Consider the following 26,621-nt stretch of genomic DNA (forward strand, 5'->3'; position numbering starts at 1 on the left):
GCTCCTCCGCTATGAGCCTGCTTCTTCCTCTCCCACTCCCCCTGCTTGTGTTCCCTCTCTCGCTGGCTGTCTCTGTCTCTGTCGAATAAATAAATAAAGTCTTTAAAAAAAAAGAGAGAGAAATAAATAAAAAAGCACATAACTAGCCCAATGTATATCACATTGTAATATTGTGTATTATAGATTATGGGATGCTTAGGTTTGGTTGGGGGCAGAGCTTTAAGAAACCTGCTTTAAAAGAGTGGGAAGGACTCTCTTCCATGCTGACGTTTCAGCCAGGGCAGGATCTAGTCATGGGAGATGTAGGAAGGAAAACATCACAAGCAGAAGGAATATCACAAGTGGCAGGACTGAGGCGGGTGAGAGGTTGGCATCCGGAGAAACCAGAATGGGCTAGAGCCACGGGGACTGACGGATGCTGTGCATGCGGAGCCCTGACGGCCATGAAAAGGGATTGCTATTTCATTCACGATTCAGTGGGAAGCCTTAGAAGAGTTTGTAAAATGAAAGTAATAAGACTGCATTTGTGTTGTAAGAGATTATTCTAATTCCTCTGTAGAAACGAAGTGGAAGTGAGAAAGAGTAGATATAAAGAGGTTATTGAAGTAACTCAGGTGAAAAATAATAACACTTTGGGCCAGAGTGATGGAGGTTGAGATAGAAGAACGTGGTAGATTTGGGAAGTAGAAAAGACAGGGATTTGGTAATGATTTTGACGTTGGTGTTGAAGAAAAGGGAAGCACCAAAAATAATTTCCAGGTTTTGATCATCTGAGTGACTGGTGATGTTATTGATGGAGTTGTGGAAGACTATGACAGGCTAGATGGCTGATGGGCATTAAGGAGGGCACTTGTGATGAGCACTGGGTGTTGTATGTAAGTGAAGAATCACTCAGTTCTACTCCTAAAGCCAATATTACACCATATGTTAACTAACTAGAATTTAAGTAAAATTTTGAAACAAAACAAAAAAGGCTATGAAAGAAATAGGTTTGTGTTATTTGTGGTGGGGGGGACTCAGGGATAATTTGAATTCCTGGACAGCTCTTCGCATCATGGTGTCCAGCAAAGCAAGAGAAATGCAAATCTGGATGTTGAGAATGTAGTTTAGAGTTGACAATAGAAAGCTGAGATTCATCAGCAGAAGAATGGTAGCTGTGTGTCTAACTAATTATATAAAGATATACGTGAGGAGAGCCGCAGGACAACCTTGGGAGCTGAATATATTCAGAGTGCAAGAGGGAGAAGAAGAGGAAGAGCCAATGGAGGAGATGGAGGAAGTGATGAGAATGGTTGAGATACTGACCAATATTGAACATGGACAATACTGTCTAGCTTGCCACTCATAAGCACTTTGTCTTTCATGATAACAATAACTGTTTCTGAAAATGTGTGATGAACTATAAAGCATCACCTATATAGAACTAATGCATCAGTAACGTGTGATATATTGGAAGTAAGGAAACTATTTAAGAACCTGGACCTCTGCAAATCACTACAAGACTCCAGATTCTGCCCAAGTAGACTTGCATTTCATGGCGTGAAGGAAATGGGAGATGTCCCTTTTCAAATGATGTTCACATTTATTTAATATGCTCCATAATAACATGACCCAGGATTTTGAAGACTTCCTTCCTTACCCACTCCTGCTCATCCTCCTACCCCCAGGCCTCCCCATGACTGCATTACGGTGTCTGCGGGTGATAGCGTGTGCTGCCATCCCCAAGCCCTCCAACTGTGTGTGGCTTCTCGCACTTAAATGAAATCTTATTTATTCACAGACGCCATTTTATAGAGCTGTAAAAAAGGAAGCGCATGGCTTCTGGCGGGGACACGCAGCTCCAACATGGCCTTCCCCTATTTTTGCAGTAAGATGTTACAGCTGCAGGCACTTTGGCTCTCCCTTGTGAGTTCAGGGAAGTCCAATCTGGGAAGAAAACTCTGAAAATGTGAACGTTACCTGTAAAGCATTCCGTACAATCTGTATGGCTAGATTTCTGTGTGCCATCTGTGTGGCTTTGTTTCCACATAGCTGTTTTAAGATAGATCTTCATGTTCCAGTGGTTAATTATGATTATTGATAGCCCCACATCATTACTTGCGATAATAATAGTGAGATTGCTACTTTAGCATTTTATTTGGTTTTAAAAACCTAGGAAAACATACGTGATCTGTTTTATCATCATACATCTGTGGGGAGAGAAATGCAACACTTTGAATTTTGAAATGTAAGCAGTTCCTTAGAATTATACCCTTGGGGGAGTCGTACTTTGCAGAGGCAGCACCTTTGGCCACACCCTGGAGTTGACAACTATAATAGGAAGTATTCACTTCTGAGACAGGGCCACAAAAGGGGCTCTTGGGTGGGAGAGACAGAGTGCTGTCTTGGGTAGCTGATGCTATCTTGGGATATGAAGGAGTATCCTGCCTCGTGAAATACTCTGCCCCTCCTCTGCATTCCCCCCAAACAACTAGAATATAAGCTGCAGCATGATATCCCACTCCTGTGTCTAATGGTGAGATTCAAGTACAAAGACTGGCTCGCCAGCCAGGATCAACAACTGAGGAAAGTCAATAAACTCAACAAGCAGAGCTTACACCTGAGAAAATACACTTGTAGGCAGAGCAGATCTTTAGTACATGTATTTTATAATCTCAGAGAATTATAAGAGACCACCACTCCATATGAAAGAATCCAGTGGAGAACATAGAAATGAAAATTTTGGATGATAATTTTTTTTTAAATCAACAAATGCACAGAATAGTAAAATAGACATCACTGAAAAAAATTAGTGAATTCAGGGGCGCCTGGGTGGCACAGCGTTTGGGCGTCTGCCTTCGGCTCAGGGCGTGATCCCGGCGTTCCAGGATCGAGCCCCACATCAGGCTCCTCCGCTATGAGCCTGCTTCTTCCTCTCCCACTACCCCCGCCTGTGTTCCCTCTCACACTGGCTGTGTCTCTCTCTGTCAAATAAATAAATAAAATCTTTAAAAAAAAAAAAAAGATCAAGTCAAAGGAATCTTCTAGAATATAGCATGAAGAGAAGCATGGAGAAATGCTGAGATACAAAAACTGTATTTAGAAATATAGTCTATTTAATCCAACATCCACTTAATACAAGAAAGGAAGCAATACTCAAACCATATGAGGTTACTTCCTAGAAATGAAGAGAAAGACATTGCATCTTTTATTGAAAGAGCTTCTCAAGTACCAAACGATAAACGCACATGTGTCCGTAGTCTTAACTCTTTATAATCAAATTTGAGAAACAAGGATTTGGAAAAACTCTGAGAGCAAAATAACAGACTTCTCAGCAGCAACACTGGTTGCAAGAAAACAATGGAGCATTAAATGGAAAATTCCGAAGGAACGTATTTTTCAGGCTGGAATTCTACATTTAGTCAAACCATCATGAAAATGAAAGGGAAAAGTGAATTCTGTTGAGACACACAGAGTGTAGGAAGTTGATTATGCATAAATACTCTCTCGAGGTTGTACTCCTCCAATAGGAAAGTGAATCCAGGAGGGAGTAGACTAGCAAAATGTGTAATGAGCAAATGAATTCATAAAGTAATGCTTAAATATTAGTCATTAAGGACATTTTTTTTTTTATACTCTCGAAGTACATTTGCAGATGATAGCAACACGAATGTGGCATAGAATGTGGCCCTGAGATTTGGCCGGGGGTAGGAGGAAGAGGGGAGAAGCAGGCCGTTTTATGTTGCTCAGAGTTAAGGGATAGAGCTATAATTAACCTTAGATACTCTTAGCGGCACAGGTGTTTGTGTTACGGGTGTTGAAACTTAAACGTAGTCACCAATCAGAAAGTTAAAATTAGAGGGGCGCCTGGGTGGCACAGCGGTTAAGCGTCTGCCTTCGGCTCAGGGCGTGATCCCGGCGTTGTGGGATCGAGCCCCACATCCGGCTCCTCCGCTATGAGCCTGCTTCTTCCTCTCCCACTCCCCCTGCTTGTGTTCCCTCTCTCGCTGGCTGTCTCTATCTCTGTCGAATAAATAAATAAAATCTTAAAAAAAAAAAAAAGAAAGTTAAAATTATCATTGTCAAACCAGTAAAGGAAAAATGAAGCAAAGGCAATTGGTGGAGCCAACAAAAGTCAGGAAAGGGGGAAGGGAAATAGCTAGAAAGCCTGGTAAATAAAAGTGAAAAAATAAATACGAGGGAGATCTATCCAAATATATCTGTAATCATGATAAACACGAATGGGTCAACTAGATCCAGAGACAGAAAGCCCTTGCCAGGGCAAAATGACAGGAAAAGAAAGAACATGTTTAAATGTGACACAGGACAAGACAGAGCTGCCATTATTTGCATACTCTGAGTATCTTTTAGAACATCCAGCCTGTTTGAATCGTGCTTATCCATCCCCCCCCAAAAAAAGAGTCCTACCCCACACAATACCAAATGATTCATGACCTAAATATAAAAAGCCAAAAGGCAAAGAGGAAAAAATGTATGTATGCACGTGTGTATATATGAGACATAAAGGAAGTATTTATTGACTACTTCAAAATTAAATTTTTAAATGAAAGATACTGTAAACTAAGTTAAAAGACAAGCAAAAACATGGGGAAAGATATTTGCAATATAGGCAGTAAGGATTTGTACCAAAATATATGTGATTGGCAAAAATTACAGAGTTTGGTATTATCAGTTATTGGCTGTGAGGAATAGAAAATGCAACTCTCAGTGTGGAGAACTATTTGACAGTCTCAACTAAAAGTAAAGCCATGCATCCTTGATGAGCAAGCAAGCATACTTCCATATGTCTGACTCAGAAAAACCTTGTGCCTTTGCTCAGGGACACTCAGGAGAAGTTCTGGAAGGATATACCTCACACAGCTAACAGTGAGCCTTGGGAGAGGATGAGGATGTGTGTTGGGGAAGGCAGATGGTGGGGTGCAGAGGGCCACTGACCAAGGCTTTCTCTATAATGTTTCATAGTTTTACAAGAAGAATGTATATTACCCAAAGTAATTAAAAGTTAACTTTTCAAAATCTTTAAGAGTGGACGTTTTATTTTCAGTTTTGCAGTTTTCAGAATCAAAGGCTCTCCCCCAGCATTACAAGAAAAAGTAGCTTGTCTCGTCCTACGGAGTTCCAGGTTGGGCCCAGGGTTTATGTAATCATGAATCTCTGTCACAATGTTCACTCGCTACATAGGAAGAATTTTTAGATGAGGTTTAAATACACCCTTCGCTTTGTCTTGATGGATTTTGGTTGGAAATCGTCTGCTTTTATCTTTAGGCATATCAATTTTAAGTGTTTAAATATCTGTAATTCTGTTGTTAACACTGTGGTTGGATTTAATTTAGCTCACCATTTGGGATGGTGAAATCTTAAAACGTACATCAAAGGCAGATTTTTTCTTCCCAGTCCTGTTTCAGGTCTGCAGAAAATAGCGGGTTATGCACTTAAGTTTTTAACTTCATTATATAAGTGGCATTAAACCAGCCATAAAATAATTGCCAATGATAACAGCATTGTTTCCCTGAGCTTTTATTCATGACGCTGAGTCATTTTTTCTCCTCAGAATGAGAAGTGTATTTTTTGGTTTGTGTTTTAAAACGAGGTTGTAAATACCCAACTTTTGACCATATTTTTCTTCTGCTTTGGCTTTTTTTTTTTTCTGTCATTATATTTCTTTAGGAAACTTCTTTAAATTTTTTTTAAGGGAAGGACCAAAGCTAGCAAAGAAACAGATGTATCCCATATAAAATATGCAATAAATCTTGTCCCGCAAATTCTTTGCTCTGAACTTTCTGACAGAAACTGTCAAATATCCACTTTAATTCAGGTATAAAATGTTCACTCCGTGTCATGGCGCCAACAGCCATATGCCAGAATGAAGTTAGTGACCCGCCATAAAAACAGCAGCATAAGCACCTTTGCAAAGGTGCAAGTCATCGTGGGTGAGAACGAGCCATATAAATCCATGGGGAATTAATCTCGGCTTTGCTACTCTCCCGCTGCGCATTTACAATGCAGGAGTAGTAATACTTTTAAAAGGAGAGAGACTAAGAGAGCGTGCACCTAATGAGCCTGTGGGAGGGGAGAAGGTGGTGCATGGATCAGAAAGCAATAGCTTCTCCTCCCCCTCGGCGGGGCTCTGGAATCCCCTTGAAGACGGCGGGTCCCGGCCGGACTTGACCATGCGGGGCGGTGCTTGAGCTCGGATCATGTGAAACCAATCTCCCCGAAGCGCCATCCCAAGAAATGACTTCAGCTTCATAAATCATCGTTATCATCCCACAGGAGGAGGGAATGCTATGGTTTTTCTCCAATAAAACATTTCAAGCCTCTGGTTTCAGGAGCTTTTCTTTTCTTTTCTTTTCTTTTCTTTTTTCTTTTCTTTTTTCTTTTCTTTTTTCTTTTCTTTTCTTTTCTTTTTTCTTTTTCTTTTCTTTTTTCTTTTTCTTTTTCTTTTTCTTTTCTTTCTCCGTTCTGAAATCTGCTTTATGCCATTTGCACAATTAGCTTCAAGTTCTCGCCTGAAGGAGACAGTGGCACTTCTCCAGTCTGCCTAATATTTGAACTTTTCCTCCTTCTCAGATTTTAAGGGAGATCTATTTCCTACTGAGGGGGGTGTGTGTGTGTATGTTACATATTCAGAGACCTCACACTTGCTTCCAAGCATATACTGACCCTCCATATTTTTTCCTGTTAAGGGTATTTTCTTTATCTTGTATTTGCCAAATACAGAACAGATATGTTAGGTTTAAGTATACTGGAAAGAAATTTTAGCTTATTTTGCATCACAGGAGATGATTTTAATACTTGCGGCCATCTAAAACATTTCTAAGCTACAGAAAGCAGAAGACTGAAGGGTAAAGCAACAGATCATTTCCAAGTTGAATCAAAAGATAAAACTCTGCTTTAATTGTATTTGATAATACCTTAATAGTCCTTCATAACCAAACATTTTTCTCCTCCAAGAGCTTACTGAAGAAACATTGTCAGAAAATTGTTTTGAAATGCTTTCTTGGGTTTCTAGAAAATTATTTTATTTGAATAAGTTTCATACCCACTTTGAAAGAAAGGCTTGTTTTTCAACAATTATTTTCAGTCATTACCAATTAAATGATAAATGATAAATTGGCTTTACAGGTATTCATTTAAAAGTTAACCTATGCTTTGACGCATTAGATGAAAAAGCAAGAAACTGAATTATATGTTCAGTATGACCTCGACTGTATAAAACAGCACAAATGGCTTTGTGATTATAAACATACACCTACGTTTATGGAAATGAGTCAAAATATTAGCAGAGGCCATTACATAAGAAAGCCTTCTGCACTAGGTTTATGTTCTTTAGGTTTTTTCCCCTCAGATATCCATATGTTCTACAATGAGGAGTTATTTTAAAATTGGGAGGAAATCATAAAGATTCAATAAAAGGGGAATGACAATTACGGTTGAAAGGTGACTCCAGGGGTGCCACCTCAAATTCTATTAAACTCACCATCAGCACGTTTACCCCAGCAGACTGAGAAGCACTGTGTGGTCAGTTTTAAAACCAAACCTCATTTCTTTGTCTCTTTTTACTGACTCCGATAACGATCGCTTGTGCTAATAGTCCTTCTGCATAACTTCTACTGGCAGAGCAAAATAAATGTGCTGTCATGTGGGAAATATCTTCTGCAGTGTCCTCTTTGGGAATGCCAGTTCTCCCAGTACTTTTCTTGCTTGGACGTCTCTCTGGAGAAACAAACTATCATTACCTTCCCTGCTCTCGGTAGCATCACAACTATTGAAGTTAGGGTAATTCTTTGGTACCATTTCTAGCAGACCAGTTTAAATCCCCAGCCACGAAAAAGTCTTGACCCTAAGAAAGAAAATGAGATACAGTATTTTGATATTCAAAGCAATAACAGCTATCAGGATGGTGAGAATTTTGTCAGTTTTTCAGTCGCCCTGTAAATCTGGTTTCCCAAGTACACGTAGCCTTTCCCAGGGTTCTAAAAGAAGACTGGTTTAAGGATAGCAATGGCCATTCTGTGATGACTTATGGACATTCTAGTGGTCCATTTCTTTTCGTGATTCAATATCTGAATACTGATTTTTCCAAAGGGAGAGTTTCAATTTTTGAACAAATGTCTTATGCTACAAAGATGTAAGTGGTTTAGTATAAATAAATCTAGATGAAGAGGAACTCTCCTTTGTAAAGGTATGGGTGCCATGTATTGTTTTATCTGATATATCAATATGGCTTTTTTTTTCCTCTCTTCATTTTTGATTACTTAAAGTCAATCTTAATCGGTTAAGCTCTCTGACCAGGCATAACAGCTTTTATCTGTGTTTTCATCTTTATGATGTGATTAAAACCATTCTTCAGATCGTATATATTTCTGAACAATTCATTAAAATATGTGGGATGGTTACTTTATAGAAATTGTAAAATTTACATTTGTGCGTATGGGTGTATAAGACATAAATAAAGGGCTTTGGGACTTTAATGTAGGTGGTTAGGCCTTTAAATTTAACTTATTCATTCAAAGGCTTCTTTCTCCATCTATGACTTCTCTAATTTTCTAGACTAAGATGATATAAGAGTTTTATAGTTTTTAAGAGTTTTATAGTTTTTAAGCAGGATCATTGTAAAGAATAACAATGAGGTATAATGAAAACTATACTAAGGGCACAAGTTCTTTTTGCCCCCAAGCTACTTATAAGACCTTAAGCAAGTCACGTACTTTCAGTGAGTGCTTCCAAATGCCATCAGTTATTTCTTTTTCTGATTATATGAAATGCTGCTAATTCTTCAAAAAACAATTAAAAGCATGTAAAAAACAAAAAGCCTATCAACCAGAGAGGCAAAAATAGCAACTGTGATATTTTGGTTTATTACTTTCTGGTATTTTTAATAGGTACATAATTTATTTCTGTGATATACATTTTAACATAATTTCGGTCACACCATATCTCCTGCTCTGTATTCTGAGTTTTATCACGTATAACTGCCACAGTATTTCTCCATGATATCCTTTGAAAACCCGATTTGTCGGATATGTGGACCTAGTGCACTTGCTCCAGGTCTCAAGGAGTTTACTGTAGGGACAGACACATCACTAAAGGAAGAACAGGATACTCAACTACCCAAGACCAGTCTCAGGGGAGCCCAAGAAAAGTTGCACAAGCAAACATCACTGGACAACTGAGAACTGTTGTGGTGGTGGTGGTCATGATTGCAGTAATTGGCATTTACTGAGTTAACGTGCCAAGTGCAATGGCTGAGCACCTTACAAACATCTCATTTAATTATTACAACAGCTATCTAACACAGATCCTATTATTACCTCCATTTATAGATTAGCAAACTCAGTGTTAGGCAAGTGATACAACTTGCCCAAGCTGGAAAGTAATGGAGCGATTTGAAGCTTTGCTTCCACTACTGTCCACAATGTAGAACTCTGGTATGAGTGGGAAAGGCTAAATGATCTGTGTAAATCCCTTAGCACATTACCTGACACACACTGAGTACTCAGCAAATGTTCATCCTCATCTTCATCATCGCCACCACGACCATCAGTCTGATTCTTCCAGCCAATTGTATTAAACTGCTTCATCAGCAGCTGATCGGCCAGTGGATTGACTGCCCTCAGATCCCATTAGCTGTGACTGGTGGCCTGAAGGGATCACAGTTCCGTACACTGTCCTAGTATCATAAAATCCAATATTTATGTATTCAGTCCCCTACTATTGAAGTTCACTCACTTATAAGCCATAGCATGAGAGGCTTACACTGTGTAATTTCTTAGGTTTCTTCCAGCTAGTTCTCAGCTATAAGGTTTCATTTTATCTGGTATACAGATGGACAGGTCGAGATATGAAGAATCAAGTGATGGCTCTCAATAACGGACAGTCATCAGAGGCAGTTATGGGAACCCCAAAGAAGCCCGTTGGTGCCCATTTTTTCCCATCTGTTAATACAGTGCTTAAAGAAATCAAGTACTGAAATTCTATGAAATAAAAGAAGAGGCTCTTGCTTTTGAAGAGCACTACTTTAAATCAGAAAGAAAAATGAGCATGGAGCCTGTTACCACATTGCTCACGAGCTTGCTTACAAATTCAAACTAACAGCTGCTTTTGTAGTCAATTCTCATCAATCAACGAAGCAAAAAATTACTTATTTAGAAACTCTAAGTTTGTAGTCTTGAATGCTAAGCATTTTGAATACAATTTTTTTAAAAAGCAGAGTCCATGCCTTCCAGAAATTATACAACTTTAGGCTAGTGCTAATATCAAGATAGGACAGAGTTGTTTGGTAAAGGAGAACTTCTTCCATTGTTAAAATACCTGCAACTTATTCCCAAATGGTTATTTAGAGTCTTGGACTCAGAACAGCATTGTCTTTGAAATGTCATCAAGGTTCTTGATGAAACAAAATGGGGACAGCCCTCTTATAAATCTAGCTTCTTTGCAATTCCTAAGACTTTCTACATGATGATTCATTTGGTGTCTTTTCCCTGAATGATGAGACTACAGAATTCACTATCCCTACATGACCCTTGAAAAAGTGCTAAAGCATCGTGGAAGGGATGAGCCTTCCCATTGGGAATGAGATGGCAGGGAGACATGATAGACACTGCAGGAAATGGGAGTTATGTATGTTCTGTAAGTGAAAATTATATTTTATGTTTGTTTAGAAGTATTTGTGAAGAAATAACTCCAAGTAAAAGCATTTTTTCAAAAGAGATGTCACTTCTATTAATGCTGATAAGTTAAAGGTATATATGGGCCTACAAGATGAGATAACATGGAGAATTTCAGGCCCTGGTTGAGAATGCAACCACCTGACTCCCATTAATGTTAATGAGCCTCTCACTGGATCATTCTAAAATTTTACCCCCATGGTCTGCTTTAAAGCATCAAGAGTCAGGAAATTTGGAATGAAAGCTGAAATTCCATCTTGGCACTTTTCTCTCTGATGTATATACTCCTATGAAAAACGTGCAGTATATTGCAGCTTCAAAATACCACCTGAGCATTTGAGAATTCTAGAGGAAAATATAGCCTGTTGGGGAGCAGCAGGGGGCATTGGAAATACTGGATTATGAGCCAAGAGACCTGGATACAGAAAAAGTCATTTCATCATCTTGGGTGTTCACGTTCTCATTTCTATGGCATTAAGTTGTTGGACTAGGTTATAGTTAAGTTACAGATTATACTGTGTGATGAATTTTCTCAAGTAATTGTATCTGTATCATCTCTATGCCAAAAAAAATTGCTGTGTACAGATAATTGTACAGAGCTGAAGGACTTCAGTTGGACTCTAGAGAAGCAGAGGACAGAAGATCATAGACTATCAACGGCTAACTAAATGGTTGCCTTTAAGAGGATTGAGCAGAATTCCTCATTCAGTCTAAAGATCGAATGTTATGTCCATCTTGTGAGTGGTTAAAAACTTACCTGTGGGGGCAAAAGTCTCATCTAAGGGGAAAGTATATTGGAGGGGAAAAAAGTTGAAAGCTTTTGCAGTGGGTTGACTTGTGAACTGTGGATAACTTTATCTCATTTAGAATCCAGTTACACTCTTAGTCCTATTACCTTCGAGAATTAAAAATGGATAAAATGTTTACTTTTGCAAGAATTACTATAGAGAATGAACCAGAGGCATAATCTGATGAGCACTTGGAATTATATAGTGATCTCTGAAACTATACTCCTCACCTACACAAATAATTACTACAGTCATCCCAGAATATAAAAGAATCATTAGTTCTTTTCACTGTAGAACCAGGGAGATTTTTCTAATCCAAATTATTATACCAATAAGATATTTTATGAGGTATTTGAATATTATGCCTGGGTTTTGAAATATAAAACTGTAAATGACATAAGATCATAAGCCACTTGTAAGCTTGACTGCATCAAGACTCAGGGTTTTCAGCCATTTATGAGAGAATCAAGCCCTGTTGCCCTAAGGCCATGCTTGTGTGTAAGGAACTGACATCCATCTAGAATGGTGCTACTTCTCTACATACGAGGTGGGGGAGACTGAGAGAATAGTTGTTCAAATCGGCTTCCGCATTCTGCAGTTCAGATGAAGAAACTTTCTGAGAAAAGCCCCAGGTGCCCAAGTTAGATGATACCAGTATTTACTTTTTCTTTGATGCCTGTAAAAAATATTCAGTTCGGTTTATAAAGACAACTGAAAATGGCAGATAAAAATGGTGAAAAAGATGAGATCTGGAAAGTCTGATTGAACACAGGAGGATTCCGACTCAAACATCAGCCCAAGGGTTGGATTAAATGACTTTTAAGACTCCTTGTATCTGGGTTCCTTTGATTTTGTGACTCTAAAGGCAGCTTCAAAGTCTTTTGATACAATGTCTTTTGCTAAGTACTTTCATCAAAAGCCTGAGTTTTCTACTCCACTTTAGCCTTAGGTGACCTGGAAATCAAATGATACCCAGATACTGGGAACCCTGATAGCAGGCCTTCACCCAGCCTCACACCAATTTACGCAGAAATTCTCACAGATGGCCCCATACGCTCTTCAGCTTTACCATCCAACTCGTTATTTGCAAATGTGAAGTTTATGACAGACCAGAAATGATCCTCCTTCTAATTTAGCTGCACCCAGGAGAACTTGATAAAACGAGAAGTCTAGATAGGAGGATAGCACCCTTCACAGGCAAGCCTACAAGAGGAGAAATGTAAATATAAGACCCCTCCCCCATAACTCAGTGGTTCCACCTATGAATATTCTCCCCCCTCAAATGTTAAAAAGTCATCCCTCTTTCCCGTGTCAGTGTGCTGTTGCCTCTGCTGGTGAAAGCATTCTTTCCTCCTGGAAAGTGTGTGACAGGGTGATTTTCTAAGAAGTGAAAAATGACTGCCATGTTCGCATCAGACGGATAGCGCGAGAAGTGGAGTGCGGTCCTTTTGTTTCCCTGTTAGCATCCCCTGGCTCCTCTATTTGTAGAGCGGCAATAAAAACAGCTTCTTTACTGTGCGTCCTGTTGGTTTATACCAACCACATCAGGTCCATAAACCATGGTATATTAAAGTGTAATAGACTGTGTAAAGAATACTGGGAAGATAGTCCAACCTTTATCCCTTGCCCTCATTCCATACTTTACTACCCCCCAGATGGATATCCGTAAATATGACTTAATTATGTTTGGCATAAAACCCCCACTTTCTGTGAAGAGTGACGTCCTTCTTCAGCCACTTTCCATGCATGAATACCACCCTCTAAAGGATAAAACCTTGAATAGTTTGGTACATTTAAAGGACAAGTGTTGTTCATAGTCCGAATACTTTCTGGAAGTGGCATTTATAAAACTTTACATTTTTAAGATCTGGATGAAAATCAGTACTCTCTCACTGTTTGATTCTATGCGACTCCCTTCTATGTTGTTGAAAAAAGAAAACAAAGATTAGAAATTGCCATGGCAGGAAATGGGCTCTGATCCCCCGGGGTGGGGGGGCAGGTAGTGAGCAGGGACTGTGATCTGCTGGTGTGGGTCCCTTGCTCTCACTTGATTCACCTGTCAAGTGAGTGGAGTACCTATGAGGCGTTAAAGTTGAGAGACATGGATTTTGAAATTCCATTATGACATAGATTTTGGTTGCTGCCCTCAAGAAGCACCAAGTCTAGCAGGAAAAGCAGACTGCCAGCAAATGATGTCAGTACTGCGGCCCACATACGTGAACACAGTGTTGCGGGATCTGCGCGGAAAGAGCCGCTCACCACTCAGTGAAGGAAAGGCCCTCGTGGAGGTCTTCATGAAAGACGTAACGTTTTAAAGCTTGGTTTTTGAAGGAAGAAGAGACATTTACCATGGGGGTGTTTGGAAAGGAGAAGGCAGAGAGGAGGAGGAATTCAGAGCAGAAGAAGCAGTGTCCCTAAAAGTAAGGTACAAGAAAAACAGGTTGAGTGGCGGGAACAGCAAGAAGTCCCCCTGCCAGGAGCGTGGCACGAGCTGTGGGGAGTAGCAGGAGCCAGGCTGTGAAGGGCTGACTGTGCAATGTGAGCGTACATCATCCTGGATTGAGCCGAAGCTAATGAGCACATAAGCACAGCAGTGGCATCGTCCAGTTTGCCTTTTAAGTTGGCAGTTCAGGTGCAAGGCAGAGAACCGGGTTTCCTGTGCCGTGCAAGGAGCCCGCCACAGGTCACAGACCCTAGCGGTTAGAGAATATCAGCTCTCAGAAAACTACCTTTTTAAAGTAGACCCCAACATCATTATCTTTCACTTAGTATATGAGAGGTGGTTCAGGTAACCAGGTCAAAGATTGAGAACTCAATGACGGTTAAGTGAAAAAAAATCATAAGCACCTCACACCTACCCCCTTGACTCCCAGGTAAATTCGCAAAATTATAAATCAGTTTCTGTCTTTCTTTCCTGAGGATTAAATAAGACAGAAATGGGCTGACACAGCAAATAAAATGACTTTAGGTCTGACATAGGAAACAGCCTCCTGGAGACGAGCCTTGGGCGACATGGTATGGACATCGGCTTTGTGAGTGAAATGGGAGAACAGTGAGGATCTGACTGAGAAACGATCACAAGCAAAATTATCCTCTACTGAGGGTGGTTGTAGACATTCTTAAGAAAGAAAGGAACGTTTGCTTGAAATTTTGTATTACTCATTCCAAAGTCAGACAGCTGGAATAATGACTACTACTGTTTGCTTCTAGCAATCAAATAATAAATGGCTGCCATTTTTGAGTGCCTAGGGTACATTAGTCACTATGTTAACCTCTCGTGTTCGGTACCTCCAAGGGTCACAACCACCTTGCAGGCTAGATCTTATCATTCCAGTTTTATGGGCAAGGCTCAGAGGAGTTAGGTGACTTCCCCAAGGTCTTTCAGTTAATGAGTGACAGGGCATGCATTCAACCCAGACCTGCCTGACGTAAAGCCCAACTTCTTTCCACTATGCTACACCACATTTAACTTGGTCAAAATAGCCATCCCACTGGAAGCTTGAACCGCCAGCAGTCTCAGTAGGACATGGAGCCATCAGAGGTCTGACTTGCAGAGATTCTGATTCAAGCAAGCATTGGTCCCTTTTCATGTAGCCTTCATATTTCAGTGCACCTAGGTATTACCATCTTCATTTTGCAGAGATGGAAACTGAAATGTGCGACTTGCCCATGACACTTCAGTGCAGAGTTGGGCTTGAAAGTTGGAATTTAACTATGCTGAGTTCTGCCTCAGTCAGTTGGCCACAGTACTGAGGAGTTTCACACTGGTTCTTATGGGGTGACTTTATGATAACCAATGAGACAATGTCTATCAAATGAACCAGGACACAAAATTCCAAGGTATTAAAGCTTTACACAAAAGCAAATGGTTTTCACTCAGTAAAGGCTGCATTAAATAAAATCCACATAAACAACTCTTAAAAAAAAAAAATGCCTTCCAAAGAAGTCGTGTTGCTTTCTCTCCATGACATGGAATTATGAAAAATACTGTTCTTTAGAGGAGAGAGTTGAAGTTTAAGAAAAGCAACCCAGTTCTACCAATGACAGAAAAATTATAGTGTGCGTAGGTAGGTCACCAAGCAGACTTGCCACTCACCCTTCTCCATGGCCTTCCAGAAATTCACCATCATCACAGTGTGTCCACAGCCTTGATAAAGAAGTTTGGAAGACAGAATTGATGTGGAGTGAAGCTTCTCATTTTTAGTACTCGGATTTGTTTTCCTTATTGCTTTTATTATCTTAAAATGTGAGGCTGCCATCATCTAAAGCAACTACTTTATCCCTCTGATTTGGAAAGTCATTATATTTAACTCATTGCAGGCTATGAGACAGCCTCTTGTGCCAGAAGGAGAAGAGAGAAGGGCAAGGTTGGGGATGCCTGTTTTTTCCCAAGCTCCGCTGGTGCCGTGTCTCTATCTGGTAATCCCTGCAAACTGCACTCTTCTAAGAAGCCTACCCAACCCCCACCACACATGTAGTAGGAAACGTAAGCTAAAAAGGAAGCACCTAAATGCTATTGTCCATGGGGCTTTGTAGAATAGACCAAGTAAATCCCACACATGCTTTCAGGGCCACTGCTGGTCAACGCTGTAGGGTAAAGACAGTTTGCGCCTAAGACTCGTCATCTTCCACTTAGACATCGTCTCCCTTTTGGGTGCCTAGTACCCACGTGGCATGCCATGGCTGCCCCGGGCACCCTAATTCAGTAATCCACATAAAGTGTCCTATAGGCAACCAGCCGTGCTCTGGAAATGTTTTTGCTACCCCTTATCAAAAATCACTTACACTGGATCTCATTCTCTCAGGTTTACTTGCCTGTCTTCCCCAACTAGAATGAAAGTTCTATGGGGACCTTTGCTTTCTTCACTGGGGGGTCCCAAGCACCTAGAATAGGGTCTGGCACATGGAACAAAAGAACAAACCCACCTACGTCATTATGTCAGTTGCTACTAATGGCTTAAGTCAGGGCTTGCAGAACCAGATATGGCCAACAGGAATGTTCCCTTTGTCCTGTAGAGTATTTGGGGGAAAAAAATTAAAGTCGGGACCATTCATTTAAAAACCTTAGCTTCTCTGAAAAAGGTGGAAGATCTGGTAACAATGGCAAGTGCCTTCCCTCCCTTACATGGGCACGGCCTTCCCATTTTTCCTACCACTGCCTGTCGGCTTCCCTACACTGAACCTGTCAGTTCCACTATTGAGAAGCAAGGGATCGAATTTTAGAATATTAGGATTCTTCTACTTGGCCTACAGTTGCCTTATTTGCTGCTGATACTAGAATTTGAGTTTGTGACTCCAGTCTTTAAATGTTTTCCTTCCAGGTAAGTGTTTTTGTTTTGCTTAGAGCATTTTAAAGACTGAAAATGTATAATGACATGGTCAGAAATGTCACACATTTTGAAGGGAGAAATAGTTTAGGCTTGTAGAGCTTCCGTGTCACACCATGGAAGTGGCTGTCTTTTCTGTCTGTACTTAGGCCCTTTGCTTAGGAAAAATTAAGATCTCAGATCTCTAAGTTCTTCTCATTTTCCTGAAGGCCCTTTCCTCCCAAACCCTCAGAAGTTCTGCGGTATGCATTGGGCCTCTTAGTAACACCTCTTTTTACATTTTGAATGCTTGTTTTGGTGTGTTTTTTTTCCAGATAACCACATTTAGAGAGCTATTCCAAAATCTTATTGAATGCTTAATTCCTCGCGGAAAGGGTATTTCTCATCAGTGAGTTCATAGGCAACAACAGCTTGACTACAGCCTACTTACAGCCTGGAAGTCGCCAGTTAGAAACCACCAGGTGAGGGAGAACAGCAAAGGTGCTCCAGGAAGATCACTCAGGCCTCAAAAGAATTTTTCCTTGTGTTTGGCCATGCACATAATTAAGGCTCCCTGGCTACGAACAAGCTCCTTGTTTGTATCACGTTTTGGAGGACTTGGTCACTAGGACAGACACAGGTCACTTCCCTGTGTCTGACTGGCTAAGAGTGAGACTGATACACAGGACCCCTACTAGGAAGCTGGGGGAAATCATACTGCAAAAGATGACTGTAACTATGATTTTACCTAAGATGGTGTCATTGTCAAAGCAGAATCATTTTAATATTTTTAAAAAGTCACTTTGGGGGCGCCTGAGTGGCTCCGTTGGTTGAGCATCTGTCTTCAGCTCAGGTCATGATCTCAGGGTCCTGGGACGGAGCCCTGCGTCAGGCTCTCCCCTCAGCGGTGAGTCTGCTTCTTTCTCCCTCTCTTTCTGTGATCTCTCTCACTTTCACCCTCTCTAAAAAAAAAAAAAAAAAAAAGTCATTTTTGTTCATTGACGTTTACTGGACTTTGAGGTAATAGTATACAACTTTAGCCTGACATTCTTGTATAGTCTAGGTTTGTATTCTAAATATCAAATTTTATGTTTAGGGCACCTAGTATCTTTCTTTTTAAGCAACATTTGTCCAATATATGCATTTTTCAGCTAAAATAAGTTATTTAATATATAGGCACTCTTCCCGTATTTAAGGCTCAGCAGAAAAGAAGCCAGATGACATTGCTTCTCTCCTTGAGCTTACGTTCAATTGTCATATAATAAATGCATGAGAAAACAAATAGTCTGCCCGGTAGATAGAGGCTGGGCAGAAAAAAAGGTAACGTGGAAGTTGAGAGAGTTGGGGGAGGGGACAGCAAGGGGTGATCTTTTATTTAGTGATGTCAGAAAGGGTGGTATTTGAGCTGAGACCTGAATACAGTAAGGGAGCCAGTCGTGCACACACACACACACACACACACACACACACACACACCAGTGTGCACGCTCGTGTGCTCAAACATCAGCAAGCCGGCAGAGAGACTGGGAGGGAATGAGCATGGGAGAGAGGAAGAGAGGAAGCGATGTCACAGAGGAGCCAGGGAGCAGACTGCAGGGCCTGATGGGACACTGTGAATGTGTTAGAAGGTATATCAGGGGTGACGACAAGCCTTCGGAAGGTTTTGAGCAGGGGAGTAACTTGATAACATTGTCTTAAAACCAGTGACGACATGGTCGTCCTCGTTTGGGATGAGAAGGTGCAGAGCTGGCTTGGCATTTGGGGATCGGCTGACTGAACGTACTGTTTCTGGTTAAGTGGGGCATTTACAGAGACATGAAAATTACCTAAGTTTTGGATTGCAGCCTGGCACCCGGGTCAGAAGCAGCTCCATGGGGGGCCTACAGTTATCTCAAGAGGAGTGACTTATTTTTCCCTGGGTGTCTCCTGCGTATACATCAGTATACATCTTAATAAACTTTTTTCTCTTGTTAAAAAAAAATAATAAAATAAAATAAGTATATGATGAAGTTGATGATGAGGTACTGATAATACCGTTCGTGTCATTTACTGATCGTATATCACGCTCCAAGTGCTTGGTGTGTGTTGTCTCCTTTAGTCTTCATAGCAGCCGTGTGGTGGTGGTCACTGTGGCTATTCCCATAGCACAGAGGAGTCAGTAACCGTGCAGTCGGTCGTGAGCAACTCGACCACAGTCACACAGGTAGTACACGGCAAAGCTAAGCTTAGTAAATAAAATAGTGGCATTTTAAAGTCCTTTAATGTCTTTCATGAAGTATCACGACGTCACAGGCCCTATTAGATATGACCGATTTTCTTTTCCTGTTCATTTTATATCATTGTAGCCTTAAATGAAAGAACTGTTAAGGCTTATATAGATTATGGCTTGCCTATTTTTCTAGGCAATTTTAAAGTGAAGAAGTTATTATCATATGTAGTACTATTATCTTCTTTTTTATAATAATATTTTTTATTATGTTAGTCACCATACAGTACATCCCTGGTTTTTGACGTGAAGTTCGATGATTCATTAGTTGCGTATAACACCCAGTGCACCATGCAATACGTGCCCTCCTTACTACCCATCACCAGTCTGTCCCATTCCCCCACTCCCCTCCCCTCTGAGGCCCTCAGTTTGTTTCTCAGAGTCCATAGTCTCTCATGCTTCATTCCCCCTTCTGTTTACTGCCCCCCCTTTCTTTATCCCTTTCTTCCCCTACCGATCTTCCTACTTCTTGTGTTCCATAAATGAGTGAAACCATATGATAATTGTCTTGAGAGAATGATATGTAAAAGCACCACCCAAAAATGAAACCTCCTAAATAAATAGTTCCTACAGAATACTCTTTCTTAATCTATAAATTCAGAGTTGTATCTCAGTATCATGGATTTTCTTAATAGTCTTAAGTATTTTTTTTTCAAAGCATTTAAAAACAGCATTCTGAGAAAGGAGACCACAGGCTTCCCCCCCCAAGACTGCCAAAGGAGCCTCTGGGTGTAGAGACAGTGTGTGCAAGGGTTCCAGAGAATTTGATTGAACCCGAGCAGAACTGCTATACATGGTTCTGGATTTCTGATGTGTGGGGAGGTGTGGAGAGAGTGCCAAGTACCTGCCAAGGCTTCAGAGCTGGGGTGACCACATGGACCAATCTGGCCAGGATTGTTCCCATTTATGTTTTTGTCCAGATGTAATTATTAGTTATCACCTTCTTTCACTTTCAAGAGTGTCCCCGTGAGAACAGTAAATTATATGGCCACCATTAGCTCTAGCGATTCTCAAGAAAGCAAGGGTGGGAGGTGTAGCCAGTAGAGAACTATCTCCAGGACATGTGTAGGGGCCACCAACCCCTGCGTTCAGAATGATTTTGAGAACGCATGGGTGTGATCCCAGTTAGAAGATGACACAGAAGATATGATGGAAGAAAATGCTGTTTTAATAATAATTATCTCTCTTTCACAGCCAAAAAAGAGCATAAAATGGAAGAAAGTCACTTGGAGAATGCACAGAAAAGGTAAGTGGCTCTGACGTGGCCTCAGTCCTTTCTTTGGCTAGCTGTTTCTTTGGCTAGCTGTTCCTTTTTATGCTTGTTATTAAGTGCAGTCATATTGCTATGCAACCATCACCACCGTCTCCATCTTCAGAACTAACGCATCTCCAAATGGAACTCTGTACCCATTAAACCATAACCCCCCCATTCTCCTCCCTCACCCCAGCTCCTGGCAACCATTATTCTACTTCCTGTCTCTGTGACTTCGACTACTTTAGATACCTCCCATAAGTGGAATCAATACAGCATTTTTCATTCTATGACTGGCTTATTTTACTTAGCATGATGTCTGACTAGCTATTCTTTTGGCCCCATTGGTTGAGACTATGCATCCATGAGCAGTAAGATTCCACCAGGAGCTGAAGGGAAAGCACTATGACAGGACTCGGCGATATTTCTCCTCAAAGAGCACAGAACCATTCAGAAGTGGCTGGCATGAGTCATGTCATGACACCATCTGCCTCTCCGCCATTTCTCTGCTCCTGAACCACCTGATGGAAGTTAGGAGGAACAATGTGACCCTCCTTAGCATTACAACTAGATTAAACCATTATTGCAAACACCTAAGAGACTTATTAGGTCTTTCCTCAGCTCAGAGGGTACAGTGAACAAGCAGCAAGTGGGGAGGAGGGACTGACCCCTCTATATGAAAAGTGCCTCAGAAATCGGAAGAGACCTCAGAAGCCTTCTGTTCTACTCCTCACCCACGTCAGGCCTCTGCTTTGCTCTTCTCTCTTAATAGACAGCAGAACGGAACTACCCAGTTCACCCAGTAGTCAGTGGCTCTGGTCCCTGATAGAGGCTTTTGTTTTTGTCAGCTGACCAGGTGAGTCAGCTTGGCTGTGCCTCCACCCTTAAAAGGGTGAGTGAGAATATACGGAGGCGTTCTCATTTTCAGCACAGAGAACCGAGATACGTTTTGCTGGTGCCAATTCTAGAAGTACTAGAAAATTAAGTGGGAGGTAGGGGTAGGAAATAGCCGAGAAGGACAACGGGCTTTACAAACGCGTGAGGAGAGGAGGTCGTTACATGCAAATGAACGAACTCTAGAAACAAACCATTTCCTCCTGTCTAGCCACGATTTCCCAGAGTTCTGAAAGCCTACAGGTAGTGTTGTCGGCTCTGCTTCGACGGGAGCCAACATTTGGCCTGCTTCCAGCCGCCAGTCAAATTGAAATACAGATGAAAGTGAAGTCGAGGCAAATCCTGCATTTTTAAGTGCAGACACTTCTTGAGTCAGGACTGTCAAGCAGGCATGTCCATCTTTAACCAAAGCGGTCCCGTGATTATGTTTTTAGATTTTCGTGCCCCTTGATTGGCCTCATCCCTGCAGTAAGTTTTCCCTTCCTCCGTGTGCAAAATGCATACGTCCGTGTTACAGAAAATAGCATATTCAGAGAGGCCACCCACAAGGGCACCTTGGTGTCAGGCCAAACAGAAATTTGGGTTTCCGAGGTGGATGTCAAATTTCTAATATTTCTCCAAGATTCTGGCTTAAGGAAAAGAGGGCCCACCTCCGAGGGGCCGAAGCTGCTGCTGTGCGTTAGCTATGCTGAGGGGGGTCATAAATTTCGGTTGTCAGCATTTTCCGTGACTTTGTGGTGAAGGTAGCATAGCTTTCATGTCATACATGAAATATGTTAGACCCCATCTTTAATGTAGAAACCACAGTTATTTGCTTGCAGTTTTTAAGGAGGTTGGTGGTCAGTGTTGCAATATTCGTGTGAAATTTAGTAAATTCTTCTGTTTTATTCTCAAGAGAAACAATTTACTCTGAGGCCACGGCATGTTTGCTTTTCCTAAGCAGTTTCTGGAGGCATGCATGTGAAACAGTAAGGGGACGTGTCCCGCTTTGCCGTCTCAACGCTGTAAAAGTAAAACCACTCACATTGCTACGGGCTCTTTGATAACGTCATTGTCTGTATTTTAAAATATTTAGCTGAATTAAAAAAATAGGAATCAGATCAGGAATTGGAGCAGAGAGGAAAAAAAGGGAACAGAGCGAAGGAAAGCAGTTTTACGAAACATAATATATGATTAGAAATCAGTCTTCTAAAAGTTGAAAGCTATTTGGGCGTTATGTGCTGACAAACAGAAATTTCAGAAAGCACGATGGCCCCCTTGTCCATTGGAGAGTATTCGCCTGGCTGTTAAATAGCAACAATTTGCAGGAGGACAGAATGTCTAGACCTTAGGAAGCAGGCATACGTTCATATTCTAGCCCTTTTGCCTCTCCTTGAACAAAGGGATAACCTGAAGTCAAATGAGGCACATCCTTTCCGAGTAACTTCCCCCTTGTCAAAGTTGCAGAGTGCCAAAGCCAGGCCACCCCCTGGGACTCTGTCTGCGCTGGTTCTTCTGAAGAGGTTCGCTTGCTTTCTTAGTTTCTAAAACACACAGGGAGAAAAATTGCTGAAATTCGGTATTTCCTCTAGTCTCCGCCCCCTTCGAGGGTTAGCAAGCAAGGCCTCACAAACCCCCAGAGGGAGAGGTGGTGAGGGTGCAAGGTTCACGCCAGTGTAGGTTGGGAAAAGTGAGGCCCCCAGGATGACGACGTGCCTTTCTGAAGCTCTGTGATAACCCGCGTAACAACACTGGCGTGGTGTGAACTGCGCCAGGATTTGCACCATCTGGGTCTCAGGATCTAGACTCCAGGTACTGCCAGGGGTGCTGGGGTGCTCTGTGAGGCACAGTGACTGGAGTGTCGTCCTCTTCACTATATCCCACTGGAAAATAATTTGCTCCTCTGAATACTAATAGGGAAAGACTTTCTTTTCTGTATTAACACACAAGTAAGTATGTTTCTGTATCGAAGGTGACCACAAGGAAGAGAACAATGATGACGATGTGTTCTGCTGGGGGTGCTGCTGGGGGCAACTGTGTCTAAAGTGGACACAGGGGAAAAAAAAAAGCCTGTGTCCATGACCATGAGCAACCGGAGGGTGGAGTAGAGAAAGCATTTCACTGAGAATCAGGGGACCCGAGTGGTAGACCCAGCTCTGCCAACGAATAAAGTCATTCAGTCTTTCCAGGTCTCTGTTTTCTCACCTCTAAAATGAGAACATTGGACAAGTTGGCCTATAAGTCTCTTCCAGTTGTAAGCCCCGTGACCGTATAAAAATTCATGGCCTGTTCCTATCGGTTACATAACCCTCTACTTGTGTATTTCCATGCCACAGTCAATATAATTTTCATTTTAATAATATAAAAGTATATGCCATTGAGCGTACATTTGGTTTTATCCGTGTTATGACTGCCACCGAGTTAGCAGTGGCCTGACATTGCGACTCTCTTCCATTACTGGTTTTGTTCCAAATTATGTATGTTTGGAATTATAAGAGAGTCCCTTCAGAAATTACTGCAGTTATTGCCTTTCTCCACTTATGCACTTCCAGTCTTTTAATAACTGGGAGCCAAAATTCCCTGGCCAGTAGTTTTAATTTGCATTAAAAACAGATTTATTGTTTACAGAAGCACAAAGAATTTATGGGACTCGGAGCTGCAGCTCCAGCTTGGGTCTCACCTAATCATAGCCATGGAATCAATTAACAGTTCATCTGTGAAATGTGATAAAATCTTATGAGATACATATTGCCCAATAACCGAGAACGAGATGAAAGTATTCTCCATAACAGTGACGGGCCTTCGGGGTTTTACAGTTGCCATTGAAGAGAGCTCCATTAGAAACTCAGGATTCAGGATGGCCACAAAAAAAAAAAAAAAAGGCTGCGTCTGAACAGATGATAGAGCACTGAGTAGTAAACGTGGCCAGCCATTCCTGCTTTGATTAGTTTCCAACACCCTAGAAAAAGGGGCCATTTATTTAAGTGTTCTTGCTCCTGGCAAATGAGCTTGTGAGGCTTTGGGTGGGTGGAGGTTGGGGGTGGGGGACTAAGTGCAGAGCTATAAATTGCTACAAAGCTAACGCCTCCAAGGAGGGCTGCTTGGGAGGCCCCCGCAGTCTGGTGTGCAGGGAGCCTCCACCGGGTAGGTCAGGGGATATGGACCGGTGCCTGGGAATCAACTTTGGAAAACCTGGATCCTTCCCTGACCCGATGAGAGGTCGTCTTTCCAGGATCAAAGATGGTTTTTCACCCAAACCTTGCCCTGCCTTTAGTTCTATCTCTTTCTAATGCAACGGTGGTTTGTATTGTAGCATATCGAGCTTTAAAATGTAACCTTCTTAGAGATCATCTACTCTAAGTCTTATTTTACCCTTGAGAAAACGGGGAGTCTGATGCTGAGTGATTGACCCAAGATCGCAAAGCCAGCGGATGACAGAATAAGGATAGAATAATATCTCGATTTTCCATGAAGCGCTCAACAGATTAATTATTCCCGATGGTCTAACTGACCACTGGTAAGGCTGCAGCATCAATATGTCGTCATTATATGTCCATGTAACCATTAAACGTAAACGAAGAGCTGGTAAATGCTGTGGATTTGAGATGAAGAGCAAACTCCTAGCTTCACCGGCATACCCCCTAGAATTAGACATGCTCATTTTTCTACGCGTAAAATGTGACCAGGAGTACCAGATTGAACTTCTTCAAGAAGCGGTTTAAGCAAATAGATTTTCTGAGGCTTGGGATAAGCCACGGTCACTATGAGGCTGGGCTTCTGTCTTAGTGAATGAATATGTGAGAAATGCCCCCAGAGTCCCTGACCTGAGGGTGTAGACAGTTTCTTACCCACCCCCCACCTCACTCTGTTTTTTCCCCCTACCTGTTGCAGTTTTGAAACAACAGTAGGATATTTTGGGATGAAGCCAAAGTCTGGTGAGAAGGAGATCACACCCAACTATGTGTTTATGGTGTGGTACGAGTTCTGCAGTGACTTCAAGACCATTTGGAAGCGGGAGAGTAAAACTATATCGAAAGAAAGGTAAGGTTCTAATGGAGTCATCAATACCCCCTTCAGGAGTGGAGGAAACTGCCTTGTCAAACCTCACCAAGGGAGCGCATTTCACACGCATCAGGATTTTCTTTCAGATCAAGTGGACATTGAGGAAAGATTATTGCCTCGGGGCTCACGGGGAGATCCGGGGGAGGCGCGCTGTCCACACACGCAGATAGCTCACGTGATCTGATAAGTTACACTTTCTTAACCCCTTCCAATTACTAGCTAGTAAATGAAAGCGGAGCTGTGCTAATTTGCAACAGATTGCTTCTCTGTGTATTTTCACGTTGGCCCAGGCTAAATGAGGCAGCCTTGCTGTCGCAGACAGTACAGACAAATAAAAGTGAATGCTTTTCCCATTAATATACTGAACTTGCATCAAAAGGAAATCTCGGAGACTCGGGCCACACTTAACACAGTGTTGAGCCCCGCTCTGGATTTACAGCGCCACTTCTGACTCCTCGTATCCTGCTGAGGACATCAAACTGCTTGCCGCTCAGCCTCACTGCAGCCTCCTGATTTTATTAGTTGGGGGTAGAAGAAAAATCTCGACTCTGAATATAGGGAGAGAGAGAGAGAGAGTTCATTCTGCTAAGAAAGAGACTGAATTTTGGCCCCGCTTATCAGAACAAGAGCATTTCTGCTTGATCACTGTTTTGATCAGGTCGCCACTGTTCTACGAAGGGTGTCGTGCATTTAAACTTCAAAAAGGTCTCGCTGTCCCACTGCTGTAGAACAGATGGATGGGAGTGTCATTCGAAGCAGGGTAGGAGACAGAACGCTTCCACAAGTCAAGGGAAGCGGTTTATCTAACTGGAGCACCGCATCTCGCTAAACATGGAGACCTGGAATTCCATAATTCAGTGTCTTTGTTCTTTACGTTGTAAGCAGAGAAAAGGCATATGTCTACACAGGCACACACACACACACACAATACACTGATATGTTTCACCTTAAAAAGCTATTTTTTTTAAGATTTTATTTATTTATTTATTTGACAGAGAGAGAGACAGCCAGCGAGAGAGGGAACACAAGCAGGGGGAGTGGGAGAGGAAGAAGCAGGCTCATAGCGGAGGAGCCTGATGTGGGGCTTGATCCCAGAACACTGGTATCACGCCCTGAGCCGAAGGCAGACGCTTAACGACTGAGCCACCCAGGCGCCCCTAAAAAGCTATTTTTAAAGGGATCGAGGTTTAGAGATTTTTGACCCAGTACTCCTGATTCTCTAAATATTTTTCTCAAGGACTTCTTCAAAAGGCAGCTTTTTTTTTTTCTGAAGAAGTCAAAGACCTTTAAAAATGCTTATCAACATTTCTCTCCACCATTTCTTCTTTGAAAACATGGGAATTAAAGTGAGTAGATCCATTATATAGATAAAGTGAAGCAAAGAAATAGTTGTGACATTATTAG

The 26,621-nt window shown here is 41.7% G+C and overlaps 1 protein-coding gene across 2 annotated transcripts in view; it reads left to right on the forward strand.

Moving 5' to 3' along the window:
• Nucleotides 1-26,621, forward strand: part of FMN1 (formin 1) — a 403,510-nt gene that overhangs the window by 332,986 nt on the left and 43,903 nt on the right. For both annotated transcript variants that reach the window (XM_087859297.1, XM_045815793.2), the window contains 2 exons: nucleotides 20,225-20,276; nucleotides 25,047-25,196. In XM_087859297.1, coding sequence (XP_087715423.1) covers nucleotides 20,225-20,276; nucleotides 25,047-25,196 — 202 coding nt within the window. The remainder of the gene's footprint in view (nucleotides 1-20,224; nucleotides 20,277-25,046; nucleotides 25,197-26,621) is intronic.

Source organism: Ursus americanus, chromosome 36 (assembly GCF_024610735.1).
Source record: "Ursus americanus isolate L20-20 chromosome 36, mUrsAme1.1.p, whole genome shotgun sequence".
NCBI lineage: Eukaryota > Metazoa > Chordata > Mammalia > Carnivora > Ursidae > Ursus > Ursus americanus.